Source organism: Dermacentor silvarum, chromosome 1, assembly GCF_013339745.2.
Source record: "Dermacentor silvarum isolate Dsil-2018 chromosome 1, BIME_Dsil_1.4, whole genome shotgun sequence".
Taxonomy (NCBI): Eukaryota; Metazoa; Arthropoda; class Arachnida; order Ixodida; family Ixodidae; genus Dermacentor; species Dermacentor silvarum.
In genome coordinates, this window is record NC_051154.1 from 34,603,134 (window position 1) to 34,630,409 (window position 27,276).

At 43.9% G+C, this 27,276-nt stretch overlaps 1 protein-coding gene across 1 annotated transcript; it reads left to right on the forward strand.

Annotated features, from left to right (window-relative positions):
* The first annotated feature begins 950 nt into the window (after nucleotides 1-950).
* LOC119460001 (polycomb group RING finger protein 3) lies at nucleotides 951-27,276 on the forward strand. The gene is made up of 8 exons (XM_037721390.2): nucleotides 951-1,346; nucleotides 2,664-2,769; nucleotides 3,085-3,181; nucleotides 3,253-3,308; nucleotides 4,689-4,757; nucleotides 4,841-5,067; nucleotides 11,047-11,127; nucleotides 16,269-27,276. The coding sequence occupies exons 1-8, from the start codon at nucleotides 1,311-1,313 to the stop codon at nucleotides 16,311-16,313; spliced, it is 717 nt and encodes a 238-aa protein (XP_037577318.1). The 5' UTR covers nucleotides 951-1,310; the 3' UTR covers nucleotides 16,314-27,276.

Below are 27,276 nucleotides of genomic sequence, written 5' to 3' on the forward strand. Positions count from 1 at the left end.
ATTGTTATTTCAAACTACCCGGTTCTTGGCCAATCCCCAGAGTGGGTATGTGCCAGTAACTCCAAGGCTCTACATCTACATCTACATCTTTCTTGTGCCGCTCATTCATCTGCAGAAAGGATGCAAAGTCGGCGACACTGTTCCTTCGTAAGTCATGTGAACTGAAGCACAGCGTGAAGGCGTCTTCGAGCGATGCTACCAGTTCTTTTAGTGCTTTAGAAGGGATCAACAGCCCTGACCTACTCATTCTGTTGAATTCAGTAATGCGCCTGAGCAATCGGAGCACTTGGTTCTTTGCAGGAACCTTGCTACATAGCCTGCTATATAAGCCTAGAGTCACTTTTCTTTTCCCTGTAGCAGCGCAGCGGTGCTCGATGTCGCAGGCGATGAGCACCTCATGTGCGGCTTGCAAATTTCCAACGTCGAGGAGCTTATGGACGTACGCTTTTCGGTGTACCGCTTGCTCATTAACGTCGCCGATACTGAGCAAGCAACTGAGCAGCCCGGGGCGAACATTTCCGCTGTCAGGAGACCTTGCCAGATTCGTAAATTTCAGTACTCTTTCTCCCAAATTTAGAGCCCGACTTGGTGGTCTTCTTTGGTGGAGCAATGCCGCCACTAATCTCGTCGGTCATTTTTCCGACCTGGAACATTCCACATCGCAATTAGGAACTTGCAAACAGTACGAGAGACCCGGAGCTCACCTTTGAAACTGACACGAACAGAAGACATAGAACTATTCCAATACGGGCTTTATTTTTTATTTATTTATTTTTTTTAATTTAATTTTTTATTTTTTTGCTCGCCGCCTGCCACCTGTAGCAGACGACGCGCGCTGCGGAACCATTCTACTGACCGCAGCGCCAATTATGCGCGATGACGCGGAGAAGCGGTACACTACGCTCCAAACGCGGCGGTCGGCACACCTACCCATCTAGCCACCATAGCGCTATGCCGGAAAAGTAAATTGCGAAAAAAGATAGGACAACAATACGGTGGCGGTGGAGGGCTGCTTGGGTGCACGGCTGCATGCATCCGTGAATTGCTAACGTAACATTCATCGTCGACGGTTTCTGCACAATATTTATTAGTTTCGCTTCTTGCAGCCGTTAAAGTACTTACAACCTCTCCGACGTTGCTTTGCTTCGTACGCTGCCAAACAGAGCGGTGAAATACCAACTGTAAGCCTTGTGACATGCTTTCCCCCCTCTTGTAAAGCAGTCACGGCGTACACAGCCAATTCTCCAAATAAATTGTTTGCTCATCTACTGATATGTGAGCAGGCGAAGCCGAGAAACAACTAGTGCTTCATGGTTTTCATTCCCCAGGAGTCCTTATCAAGACAGGTAATCGTGCTTGCTTTCTCTATTACCCAATGTGCGTATCGTTGCGTGCGAATGCTAAGAAGTTTATCGTGTGCGTAGAACTGTAAGCTTTGTCAGACAGGTAAGCCGTGAACCTTCATTTGTCCTTACGTTTGTTTAGCCTCATCGGTAAGACGACTGTTGTATGCACCTCGACGCGAAAAGCCGACGCGTTGTTACGCTTGTCATCGCGTCTGCTTTTCGGTACGAGTGCTTACCTGGTCACCTGGGCCACTTTCTTGGTTTTGGTCTGCAAGGGTTCTCTTCTGATCTCCGTGCCTTGGTGAACATCGCAGCGTCTTTGCGAACAGATTTGACCGCACTGTACTCTTGTCGCATATTGGTGCATGCTAACGAAAGTAGTGTACCCGAAGGCTGTGAACAGCTGAAGTGCCCACGTGCAAAGCCGCTCGTGGACCGAACTGTGCTGTCTCGCGCAGAATCGAACATTCACACGCGCGTCTCGCGCAGAATCGAGCATTCACACGTCCGAGACAGCGTTGCAAGAGCTCGTTTCGTTTTTTTTCTGGAACGCGTTACGTGCGCTGAACGTTTCGAGCTCTCTCTGCAATGGAGATCAACTACTGCATGATATTTGGAGATGGGATCATTTTCGAGGCAGCGGCGCCAATGGAGATTGAATCCCCCGAAAATTGCGTGATACCCGAGGACATGAACCGATCATTTTCCTTGCCCTCGCTTTGCTGGCAAGACGCGCTCGTTCCGCCTGCGGTAATCCTTCCACCTGGGGTAATGGTTCCGCCTGCGGTAATCCCCCCGCCTGCGGTAATCGCCCCGCCTGCGGTAATCGCCCCGCCTGCAGTAATCGCCCCGCCTGCGGTAATCGTTCCGCCTAAGGTAATCGTTTCGGGTTCATTTGCGCCTTCAGAACTAGCACAGTTACACCCCGTGAACTAGGACTTGACGTTGCCTAAAATCGCCTGAGTCAAATGCATCATCGAATAGTCATGTGCAGCAAGTTGGGCATTAATTTACAGAATACAGGGACTTATGTTGACCTTTTATGCATTTCCAGCGTGTTGGAAAAATTAAGAGGAGAAAAGACTAAAGGACAGGTAGGATGCTGGACCTGTCCTTTCGTCTTTCCACTTCTCGTAATTTTTCCTATTTCTTTCAAGTGCAGGAAATGCATAAAATGTCGATAATCCAACTAGCCCAGATGTCTGATTTAAGCACTTATGTTGGCCATGTTGCTTTGGTGTGTTGTGGCCCGACCTGTGATGCTTATTTTCTATGTTGCATGTTTTACCATTACTGCCTCTTGCATGTATTCTGCAGATGGAAAGGCGGATACGATTAAAAACGCTCAACAATCACATCATTTGCAAGATATGCAAGGGGTATTTAATCGACGCTACTACAGTCACAGAATGTCTGCACACATGTAAGTGTCCTTGCATGATTGCTTAAATGAAACTTTGTGCTGGATTGTGTTAGCACACGATTAATATGTTAACTTATAGCGGCAAACGGCGCCAGTGAAAACGACAGACAAGAAAAGGAGACAGGGACAATCACAATGGTTCACTAACAACTGAAGGTTTATTTCTTGAATGCGAAGAATAAACCTTCAGTTCTTAGTGTGCCATTGTGATCATCCCTGTCTCCTTTTCTTGTTCGTTGTATACTCTGGTGCTGTTTGCCGCTGTAGTGAACCAATTAGCCTAACTATACGTTTTGATCTGTTACCTTATTCTAGTCTGTAAAAGCTGCCTGGTCAAACATTTGGAGGACAACAACACATGCCCAACCTGTGAAATCGTAATCCATCAAAGCTATCCCCTGCAGTACATCAGGTATGACTTCAGTGGTCTGCGGCACCAGAACACACTTCGGAACTCTTAGCTAACGTTGTTTTTCCTTGCAGCTACGACAGGACTATGCAGGACATTGTGTACAAGCTGGTGCCAAATCTTCAGTACAGTGAGTGAACCTTGGTTTTTATTCTAAGTGGCTCTAAATAGGCTTGGAACTACTTTAGCTCCCAGTGACTTCCTGAGATTTTCATGGCGTCTTCTTAGAACTAATGGTTTATTGATAACCAAGGATTATGTTGCACTTGTAAAGGAACCGAAGCCAATTTAAAGAAAACTGACCAAGCATGTGAAAATGCTTTGACGTCTGTGATATCATTACTGATATTTTGGTGTGAAATTCTAAAAGGACAGTTTTGCTCATCATTGTCTTCACTAATAACCAACCTTGTGCCAAATTGGCTCCTTGAATAAAAAGACGCTAACCAAGCATTTCTCATTAATGTCTCTTTAATGCTCTTGCACATCTGTTCCCTCACGGAACCCGTCGCAGTTGCTATGAGGTCCTGCTGCTCAGCATGAAGTCGCGAGCTTTGTGAAGTCGCGAGCAGCATGAAGTCGCGAGGCTGCATTTTGGTGTGAAGTGCAAAGATGCTTGTGAGCTTAGATTTAGGCGTATGTTAAAGGGTCCCTGAAACGGTTTGTACAAATTTTGTAGATGCGTAGGGTACAGCTACAACAAAACATTATCGCCACAATTTAAGTGAAGCGTCTCATATTAAGAGAGCTACGGATGATTACAAGTTATCCTCCTCCCTAGCCATGCTTTTTCTCTTCAACACGTTTGTCAAGTGATTGGGGCTAAGCTCTGCCTTCACTAGCGTGTCATAATGTGACATGTCGTCGTGACATCTTGGAGCCCGCGCACGAAGGCTCTCCAACCTCTCTGCCAGCCGCTTGGCCGTCGATCCCCCGCAAGAGCTATTCAAGCACCGTGCATTGCAAGCCTTCTGTCACAACGCTGAGCATGTCCGGTATTCCGGTAACACCAGGCGGAGCTGGGTGCTTTGACGGATGGGTGGAGGTGTAGACTAAAGCCCCTCTATCCATACTACCATTGTGATGAAGGGGCTTTAGCGTAAACATGAGCGGCCGGCAAGAGACAAGCATGAGACAAACATGAAGCCATGTGCAAGAGACAAGCTGCAGCATGTGCAACTGGCAGTCTTTTATTTGAACCATGACTGGTTCAAATAATTAGACTGGTTCAGTAATTTGCCCATTATAATTGGGCAAATTTGCAGTGCACAGAAACACACTTGCAAATTAGGAAAAGGGTCTATTGCTCACTTGTCTTGCTTCATGATCGAAAAAATATTGTTTATTCAACTTTACCACATTCTTATGCCAACTAGAAAAGAGCTGCTTTTGTTGTAGAAGCACTGTTTGCAGATTGGTGTCACCAACTGCTGTAACAGATTAGGCATAGCTTTGTACTGTGATAGCAGGCTGTAAGTTGATTTCATTTCTCTCTCTTTTCCCTCTTTAGATGAAATGAAGAGGGAGCGGGATTTCTACCGGCGCAAAGGCCTTCCTTGTCCCAAGGCCCACAATCCTGGTGAGTATGGTTTCTTAACCTTCTGGCATTAATAATTTAGCTACTGTGGCCATGGCTTGAGATCTTGTTTTCAATCTCTGTAGGGTTGCTCAATGAAAAGGATGCGGGCTCCAAAGCATCATCTTCGAAGGAGGATGAGGCAGATTGCCACAGATCAGATGAGCAGGTCAACATATTGCTGGAATCTGACAGTGTCCAGTTGAAGCAAATGCGGCGCAAGTTCATTCGGTGCTCATCCCAGGCCACCATCACCCACCTGAAGAAGTTCATTGCAAAGAAGTTGTTCAACAACCTTGACAGATACAAAGAGGTATGACCTGCTGTGTTTCCATTTGATTTGCACATTTTTATTTTCGAGGCACAAGGATGTACAGTCATCAACAGTGCCTTTTAGTGGAAACAATATTTAATTTCCCACAAAGGGAAATAAGTGGTGTTCTTTACACTAAATAATATGCAAACTTCTTTTGCATTTTTTTTTTTTTTTGTGTACTGCACGCCCAATTGCCCCACCACCACGGAGTAAAGATTGCAGAACATGCAAGATGCATTAGTACTTTTCTAGAGAAAGTAATGGATGATACCAGCACATGACAGTAGTCTTGTGTGGCTTCATTTACTAGGTGTTACCTTGCCTGATGTATAGGCACTTTCATGAATGATTGTTCCCTTTCAGTGCCGTGCCTGCATTTGTAAAGAAATATTTTACCCTTGCGCCCGGTTGCAAGATACGCATTTGGTGCCCCACAGCACAGCGTCGCCCCCCCCCCCTCCCTCCCATACCTCCCCCCCCCCCCCCCCCCGGCCTTTCGCGTGACGGAAGTCGCGTTTGCTCTCCGCTGTGCGTTCGCTCTCTGTGCGTGAAGGCGCGCGTCCCCCGTGCGAAAGGCGCGCTTTCACTCGCACATACGGCGTGCGGCAACGATTTTATTGCCCTTGGACTCATGCTCCACGTCTCATGCTCCTCCTCCACATCGCCCTCGTTGATCTCCTCTCCCGTCGGTGGGCGCACCTCGTTGAGAAGCGTGCTCGCTACCGCCTTTGTCGGCGAGATTTTCCAGCGGAAGCCGCATTATAACCGGTATTTCGTCGCACGCGGCTGCACTGTAAGCGGTATGCATATACATGGAGTTCTATGGGAGGTTAAACGGGAGTTGGAAAAAGCTGCGTTGTAGCCAGTTCTGCACTATAAACAGTTACGTTATAAGTCATCTATACTGTAAATGCTTTTTACGTGCGTGTGCCTGAGTGAGTTCACCTCTGACTCTTTAATTTAGTGAGTTTTAATTGTTTCGATGATACAAATTTCGGCTAATACGAATATTTTGCGTGACCCAGTGAGATTCGTATCATCGAGATTCCACTGTAACGGCAAGTGTTAAAAATACGGCGGAATGGCAGATCCATTAAGAAATCGCCCTTTGGCAACTGCATTCTATGAAGCTTCACACTATTTTTAGAACATAGTGGTTAAAGTACGTGCAGCACTGCTTATTATACATGCTTACCTTCCCATCATCACTTGTGCGAGCTAGGAACTTGCACAAACAAGAGGGAAGAGTACGTGCTGTAGCGCACTTCTATGGCAATTGGTGCTAGCATGGTGGAGGGCTCACTATTCTAATGAAAGAGGCATTTAGAAGCAGCACTAGGCGTTATAGGACAAGAGGTTAGAGTAAAATGTACGTTAAGTGCACAAGAATTGGTCTTCAAAATGCCGATATCAACAAAAGTAATGCAGCAAGTGCTCCAACAGTTTGGAGGCAAAGTTTAGTATAACAGTTGGAAAAGTAAGCTGGCAAGTTTCAGCGGAGGTGAGGTAACATCTCTGCCTGCCGTGCTGCCGTCCAGAGTTCGATTCCCCGTCGGAACATATGTTTTTCGTTGGTTAAATTTTTTCTTATTTTTTTGGCAGTGTCTGTCACGTGAAAACATTTTCGCCTCTTAAATCTGATAATGGCAAATGACAGCAATCAACACCTTCTCACTGCCGCTTGGCAACCAGATCTAATGCACCGTTGAGTCAGACGTATAAGTAAGTTTATTGCGCTGTTTCTACAATAGGTATATTCCACTGTTTTTACATGTGCTATGTAGTGCCATGTAAGAACGGCGCAGGATAATTACTTAAATGCATCACGCGATGGTCTGATGTTTCTGGCAGTCCAGCAGCAGTGATGACACAATGCTTCCCGTAGTCTTGCCTTGTCAGATGTAAATGGCAAAAGCCTGCCGCAGAATTAAAAAAAAAAAATGTGAATTGGTTTTCAACTCAGGTGCGTAGTATAACAATCGGAGATCTTATTGCAACGCTAACAAAATGGTTGACTTGCGATAGTTTCTGTACTTGTAATATTAACCATTGACTGCAAACTGTTCAGCTTTCTGCCACAGTATTTTTGTTCATTTCAGTGTTTCTAAGAAAGAAACAATTCTTGTGGAATTTACACACATTTTACTATACCGCATTGAACACAAATAGCCACTGCATGTTTTGTTAGAAAATTGAGCCCTTCGCTGCCTTGGCACTGATTACCATCGAAGTGAGCTACTGTACGTGTATTCTTGATCATGTGTGCGCAGAACCCATCTATACAGCATTCACTACTTTAAGTAGACGAAGTTGCATCAAGGTAGAAGTGTGTATATTCTACTGAGGGGGCCGAAAATGCTTTTAAATGTATGCAGAACCAAAACTTCCTACACAACAACATAACTTGCACTACAGATTTTTAAGGTTTATTTAGTGGTATGCATAGCAGTATGATTAAAGCAAGTCTCCTGAAGAAGCGTCGAGAAATAACTGCTTTGAGCGAGAAAGCAAACAGTACGGCAAGGGTCACTTGTGCTTGTTCGCGAATGAAAAGTGAAGGCGACTTGAAGAGCAGTCAGTGGAGCTAATTGCATGGAGAAGAGTTGCTTCTCTGCTTTCATTTGCGATAAGCACACGCGGTCATACTATCGTGTCGAGGCGCACCGAATGGAATGTGTTTTTCTTGCTGTGAAAGTGTGCATCAATGCTATGGAAGCAGATGCAGTAGTTGTTACAGCAATGATGAGCACACAGATATGCGCGGGCTGCACCAAAACAGGCACGCTGCACCATGACATGCACAGAACGAGCGCTGACATGAGCGAAACATGTATTTAGCGGTTCAGCGTGCTTATGCTCAACGTATCCTTTCGTGAAACATCGCAAAGACAATGTGAAATGTCGGCCGTATTTCCATAAAAACGCTGCCGAATCCATCGGGCGTACCTTTAGCCACAGCCTTTCTTTACACACTCTAATCATTGCTCTGGTTATGATACAAGGCACATTGACACTCGCACTAGTTCTGAATGCCACCGTTTTGTGGGGCGGGGATTTATTCTTTGAAATAACCAGCAATTATGCCAATCAAAATAAGCCATGTTTGCTGTAGGCCCTGTTGTTTGCATGTTGTTAGCAGAATCGTTGGATATCAATGGATCACGAGAAGCTAGCATGGCTTTGAAACATGCGGACTCTGTTAAATTTAAGCCTTGCTTTATTCAAATTATATATTCCTGGTGCACATGGTGTTCCTATACCTGGCAGTCTTATTTTCCCTGTTTTTTAAAAATTGCAAAGCTATCATAGATGTGTTAAAATGGATATTTAGCTGAACTATGAGTCTTAAAGGGGGAGTACTGACACAAAAATGTTTGTGCTCCAATTTTATTTAATCATGGTACGAAGCCTCATTTCTTTGACAGTGCCACAAATAACTGCAGTAACTTTCACGTGACTACTTCAGAACATATGCTAAGTGCGACATGGCTTCGGACATGAAGCAGGAGACTATTTCAGTCACCACAACAGGGCATTAAGGTGGCGGTCCCACTGGTCCCACTCTGGCGGTACGAGCCCCCCGTTTTCAGTACTTTTGGAGCAACTGTGGCAGCTCTTCTACTTAGGATATAAAGTTGTCGTATATACCATAAAAAAGCTTAATTCTTGTACATTTCAACTATATATAATATAAAGAAATTGATTAATTGGATTTAGAAATAAATGTTCAAGAACAAGCATGAGATACATGGTTTTGCGAACTGTGTCTCAGTTGTGACCATATTTAGAAGAAACTACCGCATTTACTGCATTGCGGCTTGCTTTGTAGCTTTAGGACATATTTATCTATTTCCTGGATGCAGCAAAATAATGTTGATGTTCTACTTTTTGGATAATTTGTTTTTGAAGATTGCCAAATATCGCAATCTTCTGTTGTAAACAGCCCGGCAACTGCATGCTCAAGGAAGTTAAATTTTGAATAAGTTAGAGTTCAAGGAATTTCCATTTAGGACGCAAAATTTAATATATAATATGTATATATATATATATATATAATTACAGAATGGATACCAAGAAAGGGGAAGTGCAGTCGAGGACGGCAGAAAACTAGATGGAGTGATGAAGTTAGGAAATTTGCAGGCGCAATTTGGAATCAGCTAGCACAAGACAAGGGGTAATTGGAGATCGCAGGGAGAGGCCTTCGTCCTGCAGTGGACATAAATATAGGCTGATGATGATGCGTGTGTGTGTGCTCTTTTCTGCATGCTTAACGAAGAAGAAGAAAAAAAAAAACTTCTGGTGAAAATGTTGGGCGGGAATGCTGGATTGCTCGGTGGAGAGGGGGGGGGGGGGGGCTGTATTACAATTCCTCGACCCCCGTCAGTGCACCATTGTGAAAACAGGAGGTGGTGGTCATGTGGTATGATGACAACCAGCCTAAGCCAGTCAGCCCAGTGCATTGGTTGAAGGCCACGCAATAACCGCAAAGCCAAGAAGCCAAAAGCTGCCAAATTAGTCCTTACTTGGCAGTTCTTTTGGAAGTGCAGGGGGGCCCCCTTTCCTCTCTTATCTCATCGACATCTGGCAGCTCGATCATGTGTGTGTGTGTGTCAGTGGGGTCTAGTACCAAGAGACTGCCACATCAAGTTTCGGTGATTTGAATAGTCTCCTGCTTCATGTCTAAAGGCACGCAAAACTTGGCACACCTTTTAATTAGTCTCTCTAAAAGGCATTATAATTATGTGTTGTGTTTCCGGGAAATTGAGGTATGATTACTGGGCTAGCAGGGATCCAGTAACGAAATGAAAACTATATAAACATTGTGTCATTACTTCTTTAATCGGATTTAAGAAACTAGCTGTAGTCAGAAAAGTAAAGGAATTGCACTGTTGATTTTTTGTCATAATAATTTATGAGTTTTTGCATCCCAAAGTGACACCTGAGTCAAAGGGACAGTCATATTACCGTCGACAGACGAAATTTTTAAGTGGCCAACTGTCAACCCATTAATTATGGTATAAAACCCCAATACTGTGAGAGCACAGCAAATAATTAAACACTTTTAATGAGACCAATTCAGAGGACGTGCAAAGAGCTGCTGGGGACTTGAATAAAACCTCATTACATCACAAATTGATGTGGTAGTCATATTATATCGCTTACCACTGATGCTTGGCTTTGTCAGCCTGGTGCAGATGTCAGTCTGACTACATAGCCAAAAGCTGAGCGTATAAGAAACTTGTCAGGATAACAGGTGAGAGGGACACTTAGCATTCCAAGAGAAGAATCAGCAGAGGACCTTTATCACTCAGTGGAAGAGAAAATAGGCAGTGTGGTGACACAGGCCTAGATATGGTCACAGTGTGGCTTACGACCACTGCACGAGGATGACATGCGCATTAGGGGTTTGTGATCTCATGTGACCACCATTTCTGTGGTCATGAGGAGGCCTGCTTCAAGCCCGAAGCAGAGCTGCACTTGGTGCACGCTCTGAACTGGTCACATAAACGATTATATAATTATTTGTTGTGCACTCGAGGCATTGACGCCTGAGATGCTGATTGGCGATTTCAGTTGCCTAGTAAAGCAAGGAAAGCAAAACAAAATTTTTGTGCCAATACTTTAAACGTGCATCAAAATCTCAATGCATTAGGGCTTTTTGCATTCCCTTCCTTTTGGAATGTGGCTGCCATGGCTCAGAATCACTGTCCACTTAATGTTCAGGAGCAATGCACTATAGTGGTTTAACTGCCGACACAGTGGGAGGAGGGTTTCTTCTTTGAGTGAAACACAAGGATAAATAAGTACGCATTTTCTTGTGGCATATCTGTGTGCTGAAATTGGTGGAACTAAGATTAAAGACAGGAGATAGTGACTGTTGTATGCTACAAATCTCATGTATTTGCTTTCATACTTCTTAAACTCTCCACTTTTTGTGAATGTTTCTCTCTAAATGTGAAACATTTTCTGTTGCAGGTTGAGATCCTTTGTAACCAGGAGATACTAGGCAAGGACCACACATTGAAATTTGTCTATGTCACACGATGGAGGTTTAAGGTAAACAATGTAGTCTTGCATTGCATTTTTCATTTTCCGTTGCCAGTTAATATAATTCATTTTTTATTCAGTAAACCTTGCACCACATTAACGAGCTTGTTGAGTTCTGGGCATAACACCACTTGCACTATATCTCCCACAACTTCACGGAATGCCTTGACCTTGGTCTGCACTTGCTAAAATGAATGGTGATGAAGAACGCCTTCTGAATTGCCCAGTTCATGAAGTACTGGTGAATCAAATGGGCCCTTAATGTGAAAAGTTGTGTGCAGCATATGTTGAACACACAGCTGCTTTTTCTGGTGGAACTAGTGCATGCTCATCACTTAATACAGGGTGTGCCAGAAAAGTAATGACTATTGCCAGGAAACAGATTTTTTTAAACTTACCGATACAAACACTTCAAAATCTTTGAAATGTGCTTCTTGGACATCAATACACCATTGCCAGCGTTTTTGCCAAGGTTGTATGCCTCCTGATAGGTGGAAACGGGAACATCCTTTAGAGCCTGTGTCACAGCTGCTTCAGCTTTGTTTACAGTTTCAAAATGGCCTATTTTCAAGCTGTATTTGGTCTAGGGGAACAACAATAAGTAGGCTGGGGCCAGGTCACGACTGTAGCGGTGTTGCATCAGCGTTGCCACATAGTGCTTGCGCAAACACTCCCTCACTTTCAGCTCTGTGTGGCTCAGCGCATGATCCAGGTAGTGGCGATCATTGTGGATGTAGAGAACCCTCTTTCTCAAGCAGTTGAGTACTTCAATGCAAAATGTGTCAACAGTTTGTCCAGTTGGTGAAAATGTTGTTGCTCAATGGTATGCTCCATTTCAAACTCTGACCGCGATTAAAAAAGAGATACTTCATTTAGCAATAGATTTTTTCTTTGTAATGCCTCACCGACACCTGTGTGATGTGTATGCGTAGCTTAGATTCCCCTCTACCTATTTTGCCTGCCATTCCCACCATGTAGCTGTTCTGCTTGGCAGAAAAAATAGTTCTACTATTACTTTGCGGACACTCCCTGTACTTCCCATCATAAGTATAGTAGTCTACAAAAAGATATGATATTTTCCATTTTGGGTTTTCCGAGCTAAACTGCTCAGAAAGTTAGCGCCATGTTATGCCAGACCGCAAGCCTTGGACAATAGTAATTGGAAAGTGAAGCTGTATGGCACTGGCATTAAACAATATTTTTCATCTCTGTCCCCCTGGCAGCTGTAGTGCACATCCTGCTTGAAAATATCGCAAAAAAATAAAGGAAAAGAAAACTGATAGCTTAGAAAAATACCTAATGAATTTTTCACTGAAAACCACAATATCATATCCTTTTGTTTACACTGTATATTTGTTAGGTTGCTTTCACATGGGCAGCTTGATTGTAGCCAACACACTCTTCAAGCAATGGCTTATTTATTTATTTATTTATTTATAATACAGTATAGACCACTTATAACGTAACCTTAGGATATAGTGCGGTCTTCTCAGACTCCCGTTAATTTTCCCATAGCACTCCATGTATACACGTATCGCTTATAGTGCAGTTGCGGGAAACAAAATACCGGTTACAGTGCGGCTGCCTGGGAGTACGCAAGTCAGCGGAGACGGCGAACGCTCCCCTCAAATGGGTGCCCCAAGGAGTGCTTGAGGAAGAGAGACGAAGTGGAGGAGAAGGGCACGTGGTGCGAACGAACAGCCAGTGAGGCTGAAAGCAGAATCTTGAGTGCGAGTAGTGAAATATCACGGCGCGCCTAGCGAGCGAGGGCCACGAAACTGCCAACGCCGGCCAACGAAACTTCAGGGAGCGGGCGGCGCCGGCACGGCACGGCGAAGGACGTCTGTGGAGACCGTGGAATGTGAGGGAGGAGGGCGGCAGGGAAGCGGACTTCGCATCGGCAACTTCGCCACTTCGGTGGCTCCCCTCGCCCTCCCTCGTAGCTCCCTCACTTTCGACTGTCACCGTGCACGCCCGCCGCCGTGCACGCGCTGCCACTCCAGCCGGCCCGGCGCCAGCTCCTCGAAGTTTCATTTTCTGCCGTTATCGGGAACGGGCGTTTGCCGGCGTGGGCAGCTTCGTTGGCCGGCCTGGGACAGCGCCGCTGCTACCCTCTGCGCCGTAGCCGCAGCGTGCAAGGTCAACAAGTGACTAGAAAGTAGAGGAAACATTGAGAAAGGAGGGTTCACTGCCATTTTCTACGCGTGACTACGGTAGCGTGGCTGAGACGTCGGCACATACACGCATGTTCCGGCGCAACGCAGAATCGGCGACCTTGCCATGTGAGAGAGGGTGAAATTTCCGCCGCGTTTTCTTTTTTTCTTTTTTGTTCGCGCGCGACATTAAGGGGTCTCTCCTAAGCTTTTACTCTATGGCGGTGCTGGAGCAATGCCAGTCGGAGGCGCTGCCGCGTGAATTATTTCAAATTAACGAGATTCGACTGTAAATTGAATGCAAACGTTCTAGCCGCATTCCTCGACTGTCGTATACGCGTGGAGGCTCGGTGCATATGTTTTGCATATGTGCGGGCCTTGAAAATTGTTGCTTTGGTTATAGTGCGGTACCGCTTATAGTGCGGATATTCGCGACTCCGGCTACTTACGTTATAAGCGGTCTACACTGTACCTCAAAGGGCCCAATCAAGGACATTACACGAGGGGTAGACAAATGATCGGCTATCAGTTTAGCTGGCGTGACTTGATTGATGGTTATCAATAGCAGTCTTGAAGCGTGACAGGTTGGCGATTTCAGGAGGAAGTGCGTTGCAATCTCAAGATGTCGGCAAAAAAAAAAAAAAAAAAGAGTGCTGAAAGGTAGTGGTATGGGCAGGCACAGGATAAGCTAGATTGGGGTGGCTAAGACGAGAGATGTGGTGAGCCGGAATTATGAGTCATTTACGTAGTGGTAGTGAGTAACAAAATCTATGAAATATGCAGAGGCAAGTTATTCTATGGCATGATGCAAGGGAAGGTAGGTGAAGCTAAGATTTCAGGCCAGAGATACCAGAATGGAAACTGTACTCCAGTGTAAATCGGGTCACACGGTTCTGGACGGCTTCAAGTTTGCTTGGTGGGGATCAAAGATCGCGCAAGTGTATTCGAGTTTTTGTTAGCTATAGTCCAGTAAATTTACGCTGGAAATCACTTTGTGATAGAGTAGGTAAATGAATTACCGAAACAAATTATTTATGGTCGGTCAAAAATTCTCGAATCAAATTAAGAATGGTCGGGTGTATGCTGTGGTGTGAAAAATTGTGCAGGAGGTGTATATGAGAAACCTTATCAAATGCTTTCTAGAAGTCTTTGGAAAAAAGCATTGATAGGGATATTACGATCAAGATTAGAATTTAGGTTGTGCAGGAAAATAGCAAGTTGTGTGTCACAGGAGTGTCCCTTCCAGAAACCAAGCTCATCTGGATAAAGAAGTTTGTGAATAAGAGAAAGGTAGTGACATGCAGGTTAGCAATGTGCTCCATGATTTTAGGGCAAATGCTAGTAATTGAAATTGGTCGATCATTGCTGGGGCATAGAGTATCTCCTTTCGTAAAGATGGGTATTATGTTACTAATATGCCAGTTGAGGGGGATATTGCCAGCGGTAAGTAACTGCTGAAAGATCAGAGATAAGATTACAGCACAGTTACCTTTAGTATTTTTTTAGCACATTGCAATTAATCCCATCAATACTTGTGTGTCGATAACTTTAGCTATACCTGATGGGCAAAGGGAATACATGCGCTCCGTGGCTGGGCAGTTCAACAATGGAGAGTCGGGAAGGATACCAGGAGGTTCATTTTAAAAACAACAGAATGTTCTGTTGAAGACAATGGTAACCTCAGTATCGGGGATAGATGAACCACAATGATCTCCGAGTTGAACCATGTTAGACTCACTAAGATTAATGATGTGCCAAAAGTGCTTGGGGTTATTGTGCAACATGGATCGTATAGTGTATTACTAATTGTATGATTTCACAGTCATAGATTTTAGCGGCAGCATAGTATTTTTCTCAAGCAAGACTGGAATTCACCAATATGGAAGTGCCAAACAGGTGTTTTCTTATTGTTATTTAAGCATTTTAGCATAGTATTGAACCAAGGAGAGTTAATGAATTCTGTTAATGTGATGGTATTGAATTTTTTCATGGCGTGGTGTCTCAATACCTCAAATTGTAGTCGCCTCATAGTACCTTGAATGCACATTGCTGGTAGGTTAGGCCATGTGCTAATTTTAGCTTTCAGCCTGCATGCAAGCTTCCATTCCATCCTCTGAGCACATAGGCAAACTTGGCATGCACACACCCTCCCCAGTCACAGTACAAGTGCGGAGACGTCTAATAACTGTACTGGCAGCCATTCAGAGCCATTTCTAACGTTGCTGCGATGATTTGTGCCCTTCCTCACTGTTATGTTACATTTTCTGTGTGGTTACATTTTTTTTTTTTTCTGCAGTCTCTTCAAAAACATGTCAATGAGGATCTACTGTATTGGTAGGTGTGGGTATGGCAAAGTTAGATGTCTAATTTCACTGAAATTATAAAAACACATCTCTCACGAAAACAAAATGTTTCAAGTATTTTCAGTGAAAGAATATAGCAGAAGAAAGTTGGACTGGGCTTTTCCTGTGTCTTCACTCTAGTGCAAGAGAAAAAAAGTTTTAAGAGAGTCTTCATTATTATTGTGGTATATTTATAAACATAGTGTAAAATGTAGAGGAAATAAACAATCTGTGCAGCCATTCCACATTGTTTATGAATGTAGAATTAAACGAAAAAAGGTTTTAAGGGTGTCTTGAAACAAAGCCACACAGGAAATTCAACCATAAGTTATGTTTACCCACTACGGCAAAGTCAAGGTGCCTTGGAATGTGGGACCGATATGTTGCACCGTCCATCAGAGGGTTAAACCACTGCTTAAACTGTAGCATGCAAGGAACCATTTCCTTGTGGAAGAGCCATCAAAAGTAAAAACATAATTTTTAATGCAATATTAGTATTGTTTAGGCTTTTTACAGGGTCAAGAGGTTTATTGCATTTGCTGTTGTAATAGATATCCTAGTATTACAGATGTTATCAACTTTATGACTACTCCCCCCCCCCCTTGTGTCTGTGATGGTATTAGTAATTGTGTTCCTCATGCTCCATTGTGTGCAGGAGCCTCCACTGAAGCTGTACTACAGGCCTAAAGTGGAATTGTGACAGCAAGAACTGCGATGCAAGTCTAAGGTGTTAATAGGTGCCGCTGGACTATGAGCTTGGAAAAACTCAAGAAGGGAGGGACTACCGAGTCTTGAATCCCACACGAGTGCTGAGTTGATTTTCAAGCCGGAATTGTTGCACCCACTGGCTGAAGGGCTGCTTTCCAGGTCAAGCATTTTTTTTTACCCCTAGTCAAGCTAGGGCTAATCCGGTAGGGATTACCCGTAGCGGAGACACTAGGGGTAATATTGGCAAGCAGTCTTTTCTGTTTAATGAAGTCTCCCATTGTACATAGGTCATGATCATGCCTGTAAATACTGGATTATCCCACCGACGTTGGCCATGAAATTATGTATATTTTTAGGTTGCTTGTTCTAGAGATAAAACTACTGGGCTGCAGTGATGTGGCTGAAAGAAGCAAACAGGGTGAAAAAAAAAAAATGTATTGCTAGGGAGAGTGTGTTGTGCAGTGCTGCATTTTGAGTTGAATAACATCTTCTGCTGTGTGAAGCAGCACATCATGTTAGTAAACATCAGCAAATACGAAGGTCCCTTTCGGCGTAGACTGCATATGTCAAAACTTCTGTATTATAGTAAATTACTAAACTTCTGTGCTGTACATAAGACCTTTCTGTTGCTTTCCGAGCCTGCCAGGCAAAGTGTGCAGTGCGTGCTGCCACGAGGCAGACAATTAGATGTGATATGGCTTCTGATATTGTCACTCTCATCTCCGAGATCAAGCTGTCGAGTATGATGGATGTTATCAACATCGGAGGCAATGCCAGCCATGATCTCTTTTAATGCGAAGCATTATTAAGATCACTCGAGTTTTTGTCCAGTGTCTAGTTGGGTATCTTCAATCGCGTATTAATGATTAAAGAAAAATTACGGGGCTCTTCTGTTACACTTGTGTCAGAAATATGCGAAAACATAGGCAGTGTCCATCTTGGTGTTTCTATATGTAAAGTGTTTGTTTTTGTTTTTTGTCACTGTCTTTTGTATGTTATGTTTACTTGTTGTGGTTTATTCTTAAGCACCACATTGAGCTACCACCTATTGTAGCGTATGGCACTCACTCAAACGCAACAAAAGTATTGTCTCTGTATACACAGAGAAATCTTGAAGTATCCTGAATGTTTCATTTACTGTGCTGTATGCTGACTCTGAGCATCCTTCAGCTGCCTTGTTTTCTACCTCCCTATGCCTAGCCACTCCTGGCGTTTTTAAAAGTGCAGAACTGCACTCCTACGTTTCGGCATTGCAACTGCATCTATAGGCTTCGTGATATAACAGTGCAGAACACTGCAAATCATAGCCAAATGCACCGCCCGCTGTTCGGCTGCACGATCGTGGTGACACGAGTGTGGGTGGTAGTCGCCACCACCCACATAATTTTTAAGACCATTGCGGTATGAGCTTTTGTTTTGTAGAGTGTCATCTACAGCACTTTCGCGCACAAACGTAACACTGGCAATTGAAGTCTTGCATGAAGGCAAACTTTATTGAAGCGAGGAGAGGCTATCGTGCCACCCACAGCATCCAATCAACAACCTGCACTTTGCAGAGCGTTTCCATCGACGCATCCCATCCCCCGCGAGTAGCGCCATTCAGGCCAGCCAAGCGGCTGCAAATGCACAGCTTCGCTGTGGTCGCCTTCTCCTCCCAGCGTGCGACCTCTCATTGGTCGCCTCCTTCCCCAGTGTGCCTCTCCTCCCCTGCTGGTCACGTGACCTGCCCTCCCCGGGCGCAGCTCTCATCCTCTTCTGGTCACGTGACCTCTCCGGCTCTGCTCCTGCATGACGACGGCCGTCATCGACGGCGCACACTCGACTAAGAAGAGCTTTGTTAAAAGGATGGCTCAATGCGCGCCGTCCTCCTACGTGCCCAATGTTGGAGGTCACGTGATCGAATGTGCGTTAAGGGTGTGGAGGCAAGCATGCAGTAATGTGTGTAAGCTTCTTTGTTAACCTCGAAGTTTCAACCCCATATGTTAGCACCGGTAGAATGCAATGATTGTACACTTTTCTTTTCAACGACAGTGGTAAGCTCGCTGTCAGGATTTGGCAATGTCTGCTGTATGCACTCCAACCCAATTTTATTCTTCTGTAAATTTCCTTCTCATGATCAGGGTCCCCTGTGAGTAATTGACCTAGATAAACATACTCCTTTACAGACTCTAGAGGCTGACTGTCAATCCCTCATTCTTGTTCCCTTGCCAGGCTATTGAACATTGCTTTTGTCTTCAGCATATTAATCTTCAACCCCACTCTCTCGGTTAAGGTCCTCAATCATTTGTTGTAATTGGTCCCCATTGTTGCTGAATATGACAATGTCATCTGCAAGCCGAAGGTTGCCGAGATATTCGCTGTTGATCCTCACTCCTAAGCCTTCCTCATTCTAAGAGCTTGAATACTTCTACTAAGCATGCAGTGAATAGTATTGGAAAGATTGTGTCTCCTTGCCTGACCCCTTTCTTGATAGGTAACTTTCTACTTTTCTTTCTACTTTTCACCATATATTGGATGTAATCTGTGGTGTGTGTAAAATGTGGGCAAGTCGAGATGGCTGGTCGTTTCATTTGCACTGTCCTCTCGGAGCCTAGTATTGGAGGTCACGTAATCTTGCGTGTTATGAAGCGAGTGGCAGTCTGAAGCGATCGCTCACTGAGGCTAGCACTCTTCTTCATGCTAGCATTGCGACAGCGAGTGTTCACTGTCAACAAGTAAGGTCTGTTCATGTTTTCTTAAGTGCGTGTGACACCATGCTGGTAATTTAATTAGTAAGCGATTGTTTACTGCAATTTATACGGTTGATAAAACTATGAACCTTACTTTGTGTAGTTACCTAATGCTTTGCTATTGCTATCAATGCTTTGCCTTTTGGGCGAAAGTACTACTTTTTTTCTTTAAGCTGGGTGGGAAAGGAGGGCACGTGCCACTCGGCTTGCTCCGGTTCGGTCTTGGCTCCCTACGCATCTTTCCTCGTCATTTTAGCAGCACGTGACATTATAGTTGCCAGCGATGTGTCAAACCTTCGCCTTTTCTGAGGTTTGTCCGAAAGGCAGTCCATGGAAGATAAATTTTGTTTGAAATACCTGTTGCGCAGTTTTTACAGCGGAGCTGTTAAAAGCTCGCTAGGTTGGTCTCGTGCACAGCATCGCCGAGCTGGGAGAGAGTGAAGTTTGCGCTCGTGCCACTGCTCCCTCGTTCATTGTCGTCTGCTTCCACAGCTGACTGCGTTGCCACTAATCATCCCAGCGTAGAATTTCAGTTCTCTTCTGTCGTCGTAATGGGGAGGCCGCGTTTACGGTGGTAGCCGCGTTTACGGTGGTATGAGCCATTCATGAGCAACTGACGACATGTCCTAACGTGTTTGAGCAATGCGAACGCGCTTGGGAAAGGGCTCGTTGTCGACGTGCCGATTCTAGCGTGAGGGCTTCCAAAGCCCAGGCGAACGTCAGCCAAGAGTCGCGGACCCCGAGTTGAGGGAGTGCGATGTTGAGGCCAAACGTCAGCGTCGTCTTGCTCTCCAGGAACCCGATAACAGTGGTGCATGCCTCGGCAACGCTAGCACATAGCTCGCTAGCTCGGAATGCTAGCAACGCTAGCGCCAACTTTCCCGGTGTGACGGCCAGGTTTCAACATGAGTTTCTCAACCGGATGTTCAGTTGGGTGATGTCCAACGAAGGTACGCCCATTCTCATCGTGGGGGGCAATGTTCACTACAGCAGGTCCACCATAGTCAGCTTCGCTAGCTTCCGTCTTCACAGTAGTGGAAGGGCTTTGAATTTTTTTGAGTTTGCATTCATGGGGAGTGTTTCCCAATTCAAAAACGCATAACTTTGCCGGGACCAACAAACAGTTCAAATTATTCGTCTATTCGAATTGAGAGATTTCAAACTATTGGGATTTCACTGTACTTAAGATGGCATTAAGTGGTCAATTTTAATATCAATCTATTTCTACACTTCGTACATCAGAAATGCAGGGAATGGACAAAAAGCTTTGTCAATCGACAAAGTGTTCTAGTGCACACATTGTTATGGAGGTTCATATCACAATTGTGCTGTAAACGTCTGGGTGCTTAGTTTATGCGTCAGTCTGCTTCTTATGGCTCCTTAGCAAGGTACAGCAGTGAAAGGGAACTGCACACACACACCAAAACCTTAAAAATGTCATCGCATGTGTTGTGAGGCAAATGCTTTGCATTAACATAAATTTTCATATTGTGTGGGATCTGCATAATTTTTGTGGTTTGTCACATGGTGATGCACAACAAATATTGCCTGGCAGCACAGTGGGGAGGGCATGTGCCACTCGGCGCTCTTAGGTGGAGTTTAAAACTCCCCCAAAGAGCACCATGGTGGAGTTTTAATTGTACTTAAGAACTCCTTTTGTTTAGGGATCTACTATAAATACTTTAAAGATGCATTTGGCATGCAGAAGCATAAAGTTAATACCCGAGCACTATTTTTCTTGTCAGTACTCGCCACAGTCGTCAAAGAAGGTTTGTGCTTGGAAAGACTGGCTGCTATATAGTTTTGTGCTGCTGAGGGACTGAGCACACCATTTTGTGATTAGCATTGTTTACTTGTTTCTATTTTGTGTAAAAAGTTGTGCTGCTTGGTCACTACCAGTTTATGGTGCTGCTGTATTATAACATTTTATGACCAAATGAAAAGTTTGAACAGCACTTGTTGCAATACTTTAAAGCTTCTAGGAAAGGGTGCAGTGTTGAAATGTAACTGTAGGCGCAGTGTGACTGGGCACAAGCTTGGCTGAACTGTAAGGTGTCTTATTAGCTATAGCCCTGTTAACAGCATGTGTCCTAGCAAAGTGTGGCAAAACAGTGTGAAGAACCTGGGTTCAGGTTGCTATATGAGTGCTTGTGTAACCTTTCTGTATACCCGCTCTTCAACAATTCTGTGCTAATTTTGGTTAGCTTCAATTGCCGATGCAATTACACTGTCACTGCATCTAATGTTTGAAGCAAGCAGTGGCTTGTTTTAGCGATTTCGAAGTTGGTATTGTCGGACATGTGATAAAACATGCAAGAATTTTTTTTGTAACTTTTTAAAGAGGTTTCTTTGAAACAATTTCCTTTCTGTGTGTGTGCTGCATTATCTGCCATATGGGACATTGTTTACTGTTCATTGCATTTGAAGTGTGACCGTACCCTGGGAAGTTGGAATATGGAAGTGCACTCATGTCATTTGTTAATAGTATAATGGAAACAGGTATACACTTATCACCTGGCAAAACTGTTGTTCTATTTGCTTTTTAATTTATGCTCTCGTAGCATAACTTAGTGGGTTTTGTTTGACACTGTTTTGAGTTGTATTTTCCTGGTTTATTCAAAATGAACCAGAATTGAAGACAAATCACAAACCTAAAATTCTGCATTGCACAGAGCAGTGGCACTCAGTATTTCTGTGATGCCGAAATATCTGCCGCGAAATGCATAGCAGAACAGCAGCAAAAAGACATGAGCTTCGTGATGCTTTTTTGGATGTAGATTAAGGAGTGGTGCTCAAGGGAGAGAAAATTGTACTGCACGCTTAATAGAACAGACTTGATTCATTGCTGGAGCAGGAGCTCATCTTAACTCTTCTCAGCAGGCCAGGCTTACGGACTTATGGTGGCTTGGCACAACATCCCTTCCTTATTTACTCAGGTACTGCTGATTTCATTTTTTACGATGTTGCTGGAAATTTTCTTTTGCACTTGTGTGAGAAAGTGCTGCAGTAACCTGCTAACGAAGAAAGCATGAATAACAATGAAAGAGAAATGGAGGGCAGCTTCACAGGTAGAACCTACAAAATTGACCGCATAGATGACATCACTGCCTCTTTGGGGTGACATCCACCAGAAGTGACAAATTGAAAAAGCTGGCAAGAGTGCAGTGATTCAATTAACAAGTGCATTCTTTCAGCGTACAAAGCATATCTGTTTATATTTTATTCAACTATCTCTCAGTGGCACCTCCTTCCCCTCCTTTTGTCCAACACTTATGAAAAAAAGCAGAAGTTAAATTATCATCAAACTTGCATTCCGTTAAGCTGTGTTCATAACTTCTTCACATTCATGTCCACAGCCAATGCTGGGATTAGACCCAAAAAGGGGTTTTCTAACTCTCAGTGGCAAAAGTTTTCATGTCTCTGAAGCACTTCGAATCAGTGTAAAAAATAGACAAAAGCATGCTGCTTTTGAATTTGTTCAAAAAAGCAGGGTGTCGAACTGGAAGAAATACTGGTTCAGTTTGGGTGCAACACGCTCTGATTTCGTTCCAGTTCAGTTTCAGTTTGTAGAAATAAAAGTAACGGTTCACAAACCAGTTCAGTGTTGCAAACTGGTTCAGAACATTGGTGAACAAGGATGGTTTGTGCATAGGCCCGCGTCAATTTTTTTTTTATGCAGCTGCATGTAGCTTGTATCTGTGTCAGCTTAGGGCCACCAAAATGTGTTGAAAGTATGAACATCATGCCTCGGCAATGATTTTTACAACTCAATGGGCGTGGTACTCTGCTTGCAATGGCCAAACTTACATTGAACCATGACTTATAAGAAAAGCAGATCTCGCATTTGTGCTGTTTACTGCTGCGATTACGATCCACTGAGAAGAATAACGCATTCGTTAGCAACTACAGTGTTATGGTTACAAGAAGACGCGATGCTGCACGCATTGATGCTGCTCCTATTTTTCCTTTTTGGACACCCTTTTCCAGTAGCGCAACCAGCATCTCTGCCGGGGGGGGGGAAGCAAGCACTTTGCATAATATGCAATTTCCTTGCTTTAGCCAGAGGAATCCAACAGCAAACAAAATGCTTAATAATTACAATAATGACACCAAGGATGCTGACGATGTTTATTTCTTCAGCATTTTACTCAAAGTAAAAGTAATGTAAGAGTGAATGAATAAATACAAGACAGTGATAGCATTTTAATTTTTTTGTTAATCAGGAAAGTTCGACCTCAAGCCACCTCCTGAATTGTAATGACAATGTGAACAGAGCGCTGAAGGTACACGGACTAGAGGGGGGTGTTAGAACACCCGAACCACCCCTACCCCCGTCGGTGCGCCACTGCCCTTTTCTCTGCTCTCCATGTCTCCTGGCATTTGTGTATGCTGCAGGTTACCTTATAGTAATGAGTTTCCCTTTCTCGGGCTAGCATTGAACTCGCCTGATCTATCGGCGGAATTGGGAGGTTCAACAGACGTAATTCTGGGGAACCTCTAAAACATTTTGGCCGCAGAAGAAAACTCCATGGCATGGCCGAGTTCATGGTGCAAGCCTCTGTGTTGAAGTGGCTGTAGTTATCGACATATGCATATGCAAAAACACCCGTGTACTTAGATTTAGGTGCACGTTAAAGAACCCCAGGTGGTCTAAATTTCCGGAGTTCCCCACTACGGTGTGCCTCATAATCAGATCGTGGTTTTGGCGCTTAAAATCCCATAATTTAATTTTAATGCATAGTCTGTCTCCAATTTTCAATGTAACTCGTAACAATCTGGTAACAATCGCGATTGAACCTGTTGACCAACTCGTAACAATCTGGTAACAATCGCGATTGAACCTGTTGACCACCCGTTGTCACCCTATATGCTTAAAACGTTTCATGCCAAACCAGTAACTGTTATTTTGTTTTTCTTGTGTGAACCCTCCCATATTATCCTGACCGTGGCTGCTGCTGGTGTCTTGCCGAATAGCTCGTACTTAGAAAATTTAATTACGTGCTCAATTCTGGAATCGAACCTCGGTCCCCCAGCGCAGCTCGATGCTCTAAGCGTTATGCCACAATCACGCATATACTTTTATCAGGCCAACGCCAACTAGCTCTTTGAGATTATCGCCACGTGTGTCACATTGCATAGCACGGGTGCACAAGAGCACATGTGCTCGTGGCAGTTTCCTTTACGCCTAAGACGCAGCAATGAAATGTCCAATTTATAACATTTTATTAAATCCTTCACTTCACATAGATTCCTAGATGTGCATTTGATCTGGATAATTATTTTTTCGGTTCAAGTTCAGTTTGGGTTTAAGCGCGTTCCTAGAATATCGGTTTGTGTTTGGGTTCAGCTCCGGCCAGAATTGCAGTTCTGGTATGGTTCTCGGTTCGGGTTTGGTTCGACACCCCGTAAGAAAGTGTGTAAAAAATGGTGTAGTAAAGCTGAAAGGAATAACTGCTGCTGTAGGTGTCCTGTGCAATAGAGCAAAATCTTGGAAGCATATATTGCATCTAAACGTTTTGCTAAAGTGAAGTGTAGACTGTCAAGACATATCAGTGAAACTTGCCACATAATGTTACCTTTGCATTTAATTTGGCAGCAAAATAGTCAGCAGTTTAGCCAAGAGAATGGTGCCTGTTTCCATCCCTGACACACCATGCAGTGCAGTTGGCTTACCAGAAACAGGATGTGCCTTGACTTCAAGCATGCCTAGTTAGGCATGGCTGTGAATTTAACACGGTTTTGTAAATGTGCATTCTCTAGTACATAGAGCTTTTATTGAAAAAAAATGACCATGTTCATTCAGCCGTTTTGTATGCATTGTTTTTAATGCTCAATTCAGTCTAAGTCATTTCTTAATTTATTTGTGATTTTGGTTCTGGAATGAGTACTGCAGATTAAGTTCTAGTTATTGAAGTGTATAGTCTGCTGTCACACCAAAAGGAGAAATCATCTTGGGTACAGCTGTATGGCTAGGAAACTATAATCAAGGTATCGGAGTTCTGAAGCAATTTCGTTCTAGCATTGGTGCAGCAACCTAAACCCTTGCCAATCTGTGGCAGGAGCTGTAAAGTTAATTTCTCTCTTAGTATTTCAGATAAAAAAAACTACAAAAAAAAAAGAAACTGATTGTAGCCTTCCTTTGTAGCAATAAGTCTGCACTAAAAAAAAAAAAAAAAGTTATTTTACGAACTTTTTGTTTCTTCAGCAGTTTCCTGATTTAAAGCAAAAAGTTGGGTTTGTTAGAACTTGGGTATTTGAGACATTTCCAGCACTTAGGGATGCAAAAAAACCTTAGAACACAGTCCTTTCCATGCTGTCGTCCTTCTGTCTTTGCTCTAAAGTGTTTAAATGTAAAGCATTCTTTGCCTCTTACTAGACACAGTGCAGTAGGTAGATATGCTCTTGTACCTTGTTTAGGGACTCGTCAGTAAAAAAAAAAAAAAAAGTAAAGTGTCCTATGGTGGGAAAAGTCGCAGTTTCACCTGAAAGGCGAAGCATCAATTGCGATAGCAAATTTGTAGAGAGCTATACGGAGTAATGATATTAGCTTTATCAGCTGTATAAACTTGGACATGCAGCAGCACCGGCAACACGCAGAACTGTTGTCGACGCCGTCGGCGTTTTGTCCGCGTTCGCTCAAAATGCGTGCGGCGTTGGTGACTGTTGCCGGAGCCTCTGATATAAATAGGCACTTGGTGCCGCAGCTAAACGTCACCTCCCTTCCCTCCCCCTCCCCCACGGCCTCTCGCGCGTCGGAAGAAGGCTCGTTTGCTCTACATATATGGTGATTGTAAAGGAGGAAAGAGACGCCTACTTCTGCAGCCCTTAAGGGAGCACGGCGCAGAACGCGCGTTTGTTCTCTGCCGTGCGTTCATTCCCCGTAAAAGCGCGCGCCCCTCGCGCTCTTTCACTCGCACATACAGCGTTCGGCGCGCGGCGCCGATTTCATCCCCATTGACGTCATACGGAACCTCACGGCGACGGCGACGCCGACGGCAGAAATCTGCTTTTGAGTGTCCATATAATTGCTATCGCAATAATAAACAAAGGCCCCCAGCATAAAAGCTCAATGCTCTACCCAGTAGGCTGCAGGTGCATGGATACTTCTCTCCTTCCAACGGCAAGTTCTTTGAAACTATTGGTGCGTGCGTCACGTAACATAATTTAAAAAGTGAGAGCATGTGTACATTCCTCACTTTCTATTAGGCACAGGACTAAAAAATCATTGTCAACCTCACCGCTGTCCTTCATTAGCGTCATGCCACATAGCAATGAGTTGTTTATAAAAGCGACAGTGCACCAGTATCCCCCATCCTTTGCTCGTTGCAGTCAGCTCTTCCGAGATGCTATGTGACATTGCAATGCCTTTGGGATCGGCCCTCTTTTCCGCCAGTCCTTTCCTGTGGCGGCTAATACTTTGGTACACCATTATGACATTGTACTGCCTTCGAGATCAGCCTGCATCCTAAAGGAACAGGTTGTAACATTTCTTTGCTGGAATAGAATAATTCGGCAATGCTGCTGCTGTCATCACACACAGTTGCTTGTCTTGCATAAACATGTTGGCCCATCTGGTAACGCTTTGCAGAACCACAAATAATGCTGGGTAGCCAGCTACCTGCAGAACGCCTTGCATAAATCTTTGCAGGGTGTGAGATCTGTATAATATTCTTTGCTCCCTAGGCACTGGAAAGTCTAAAATACCTTCCTGATTGTGCTGCAGCTCGTAATGCTGATCTACTAGTTCCAAAGGAAGATCATTATGAACTTGCAGCTATTCTGCTTTCACATAAGCATTCTGGCAAATTTGCGTCATGGCTTGTATTGTGTTTTGCTCTTTCTTCATTACTAATCTCATTTACCGTAATTATTGTAAAAATTAACATCTGCTTGGATTCTTTGTTGATGTGTTATTACATTGGCCTTTTTGTTAGCTTTCCTGATGTTAATATTTTTGTACATTGTTGTTTTTGGCTTGTAGCTTGTTTGCACTTATTAAAAGTTTTAGTGGCCCCAAATGTTTCTATAGATGGTTAGTGCACTTGATGCATGATTGTATGTTGTCATATCTTTTTTGTACTGCTGAAGTTGGTCTCAAGTATATTATTGAAAGTGCGAGCATCCACCTTTTTTAAGTGCCCTGGTAATTTTATCTCAACATCAAGCAGTGTATATTATGTAAAGTTTCATAAATGTAGAATAAAATTTTGAAATATCATGGGCCGA

Coding starts and splice junctions, on each gene's coding strand:
- LOC119460001 (XM_037721390.2), top strand. CDS start 1,311: ATGGTTTTCATTCCCCAGGAGTCCTTATCAAGACAG. Junction 3,182..3,252: donor TATCCCCTGCAGTACATCAG/GTATGACTTCAG, acceptor TTTTCCTTGCAG/CTACGACAGGACTATGCAGG. Junction 5,068..11,046: donor ACCTTGACAGATACAAAGAG/GTATGACCTGCT, acceptor TTTCTGTTGCAG/GTTGAGATCCTTTGTAACCA.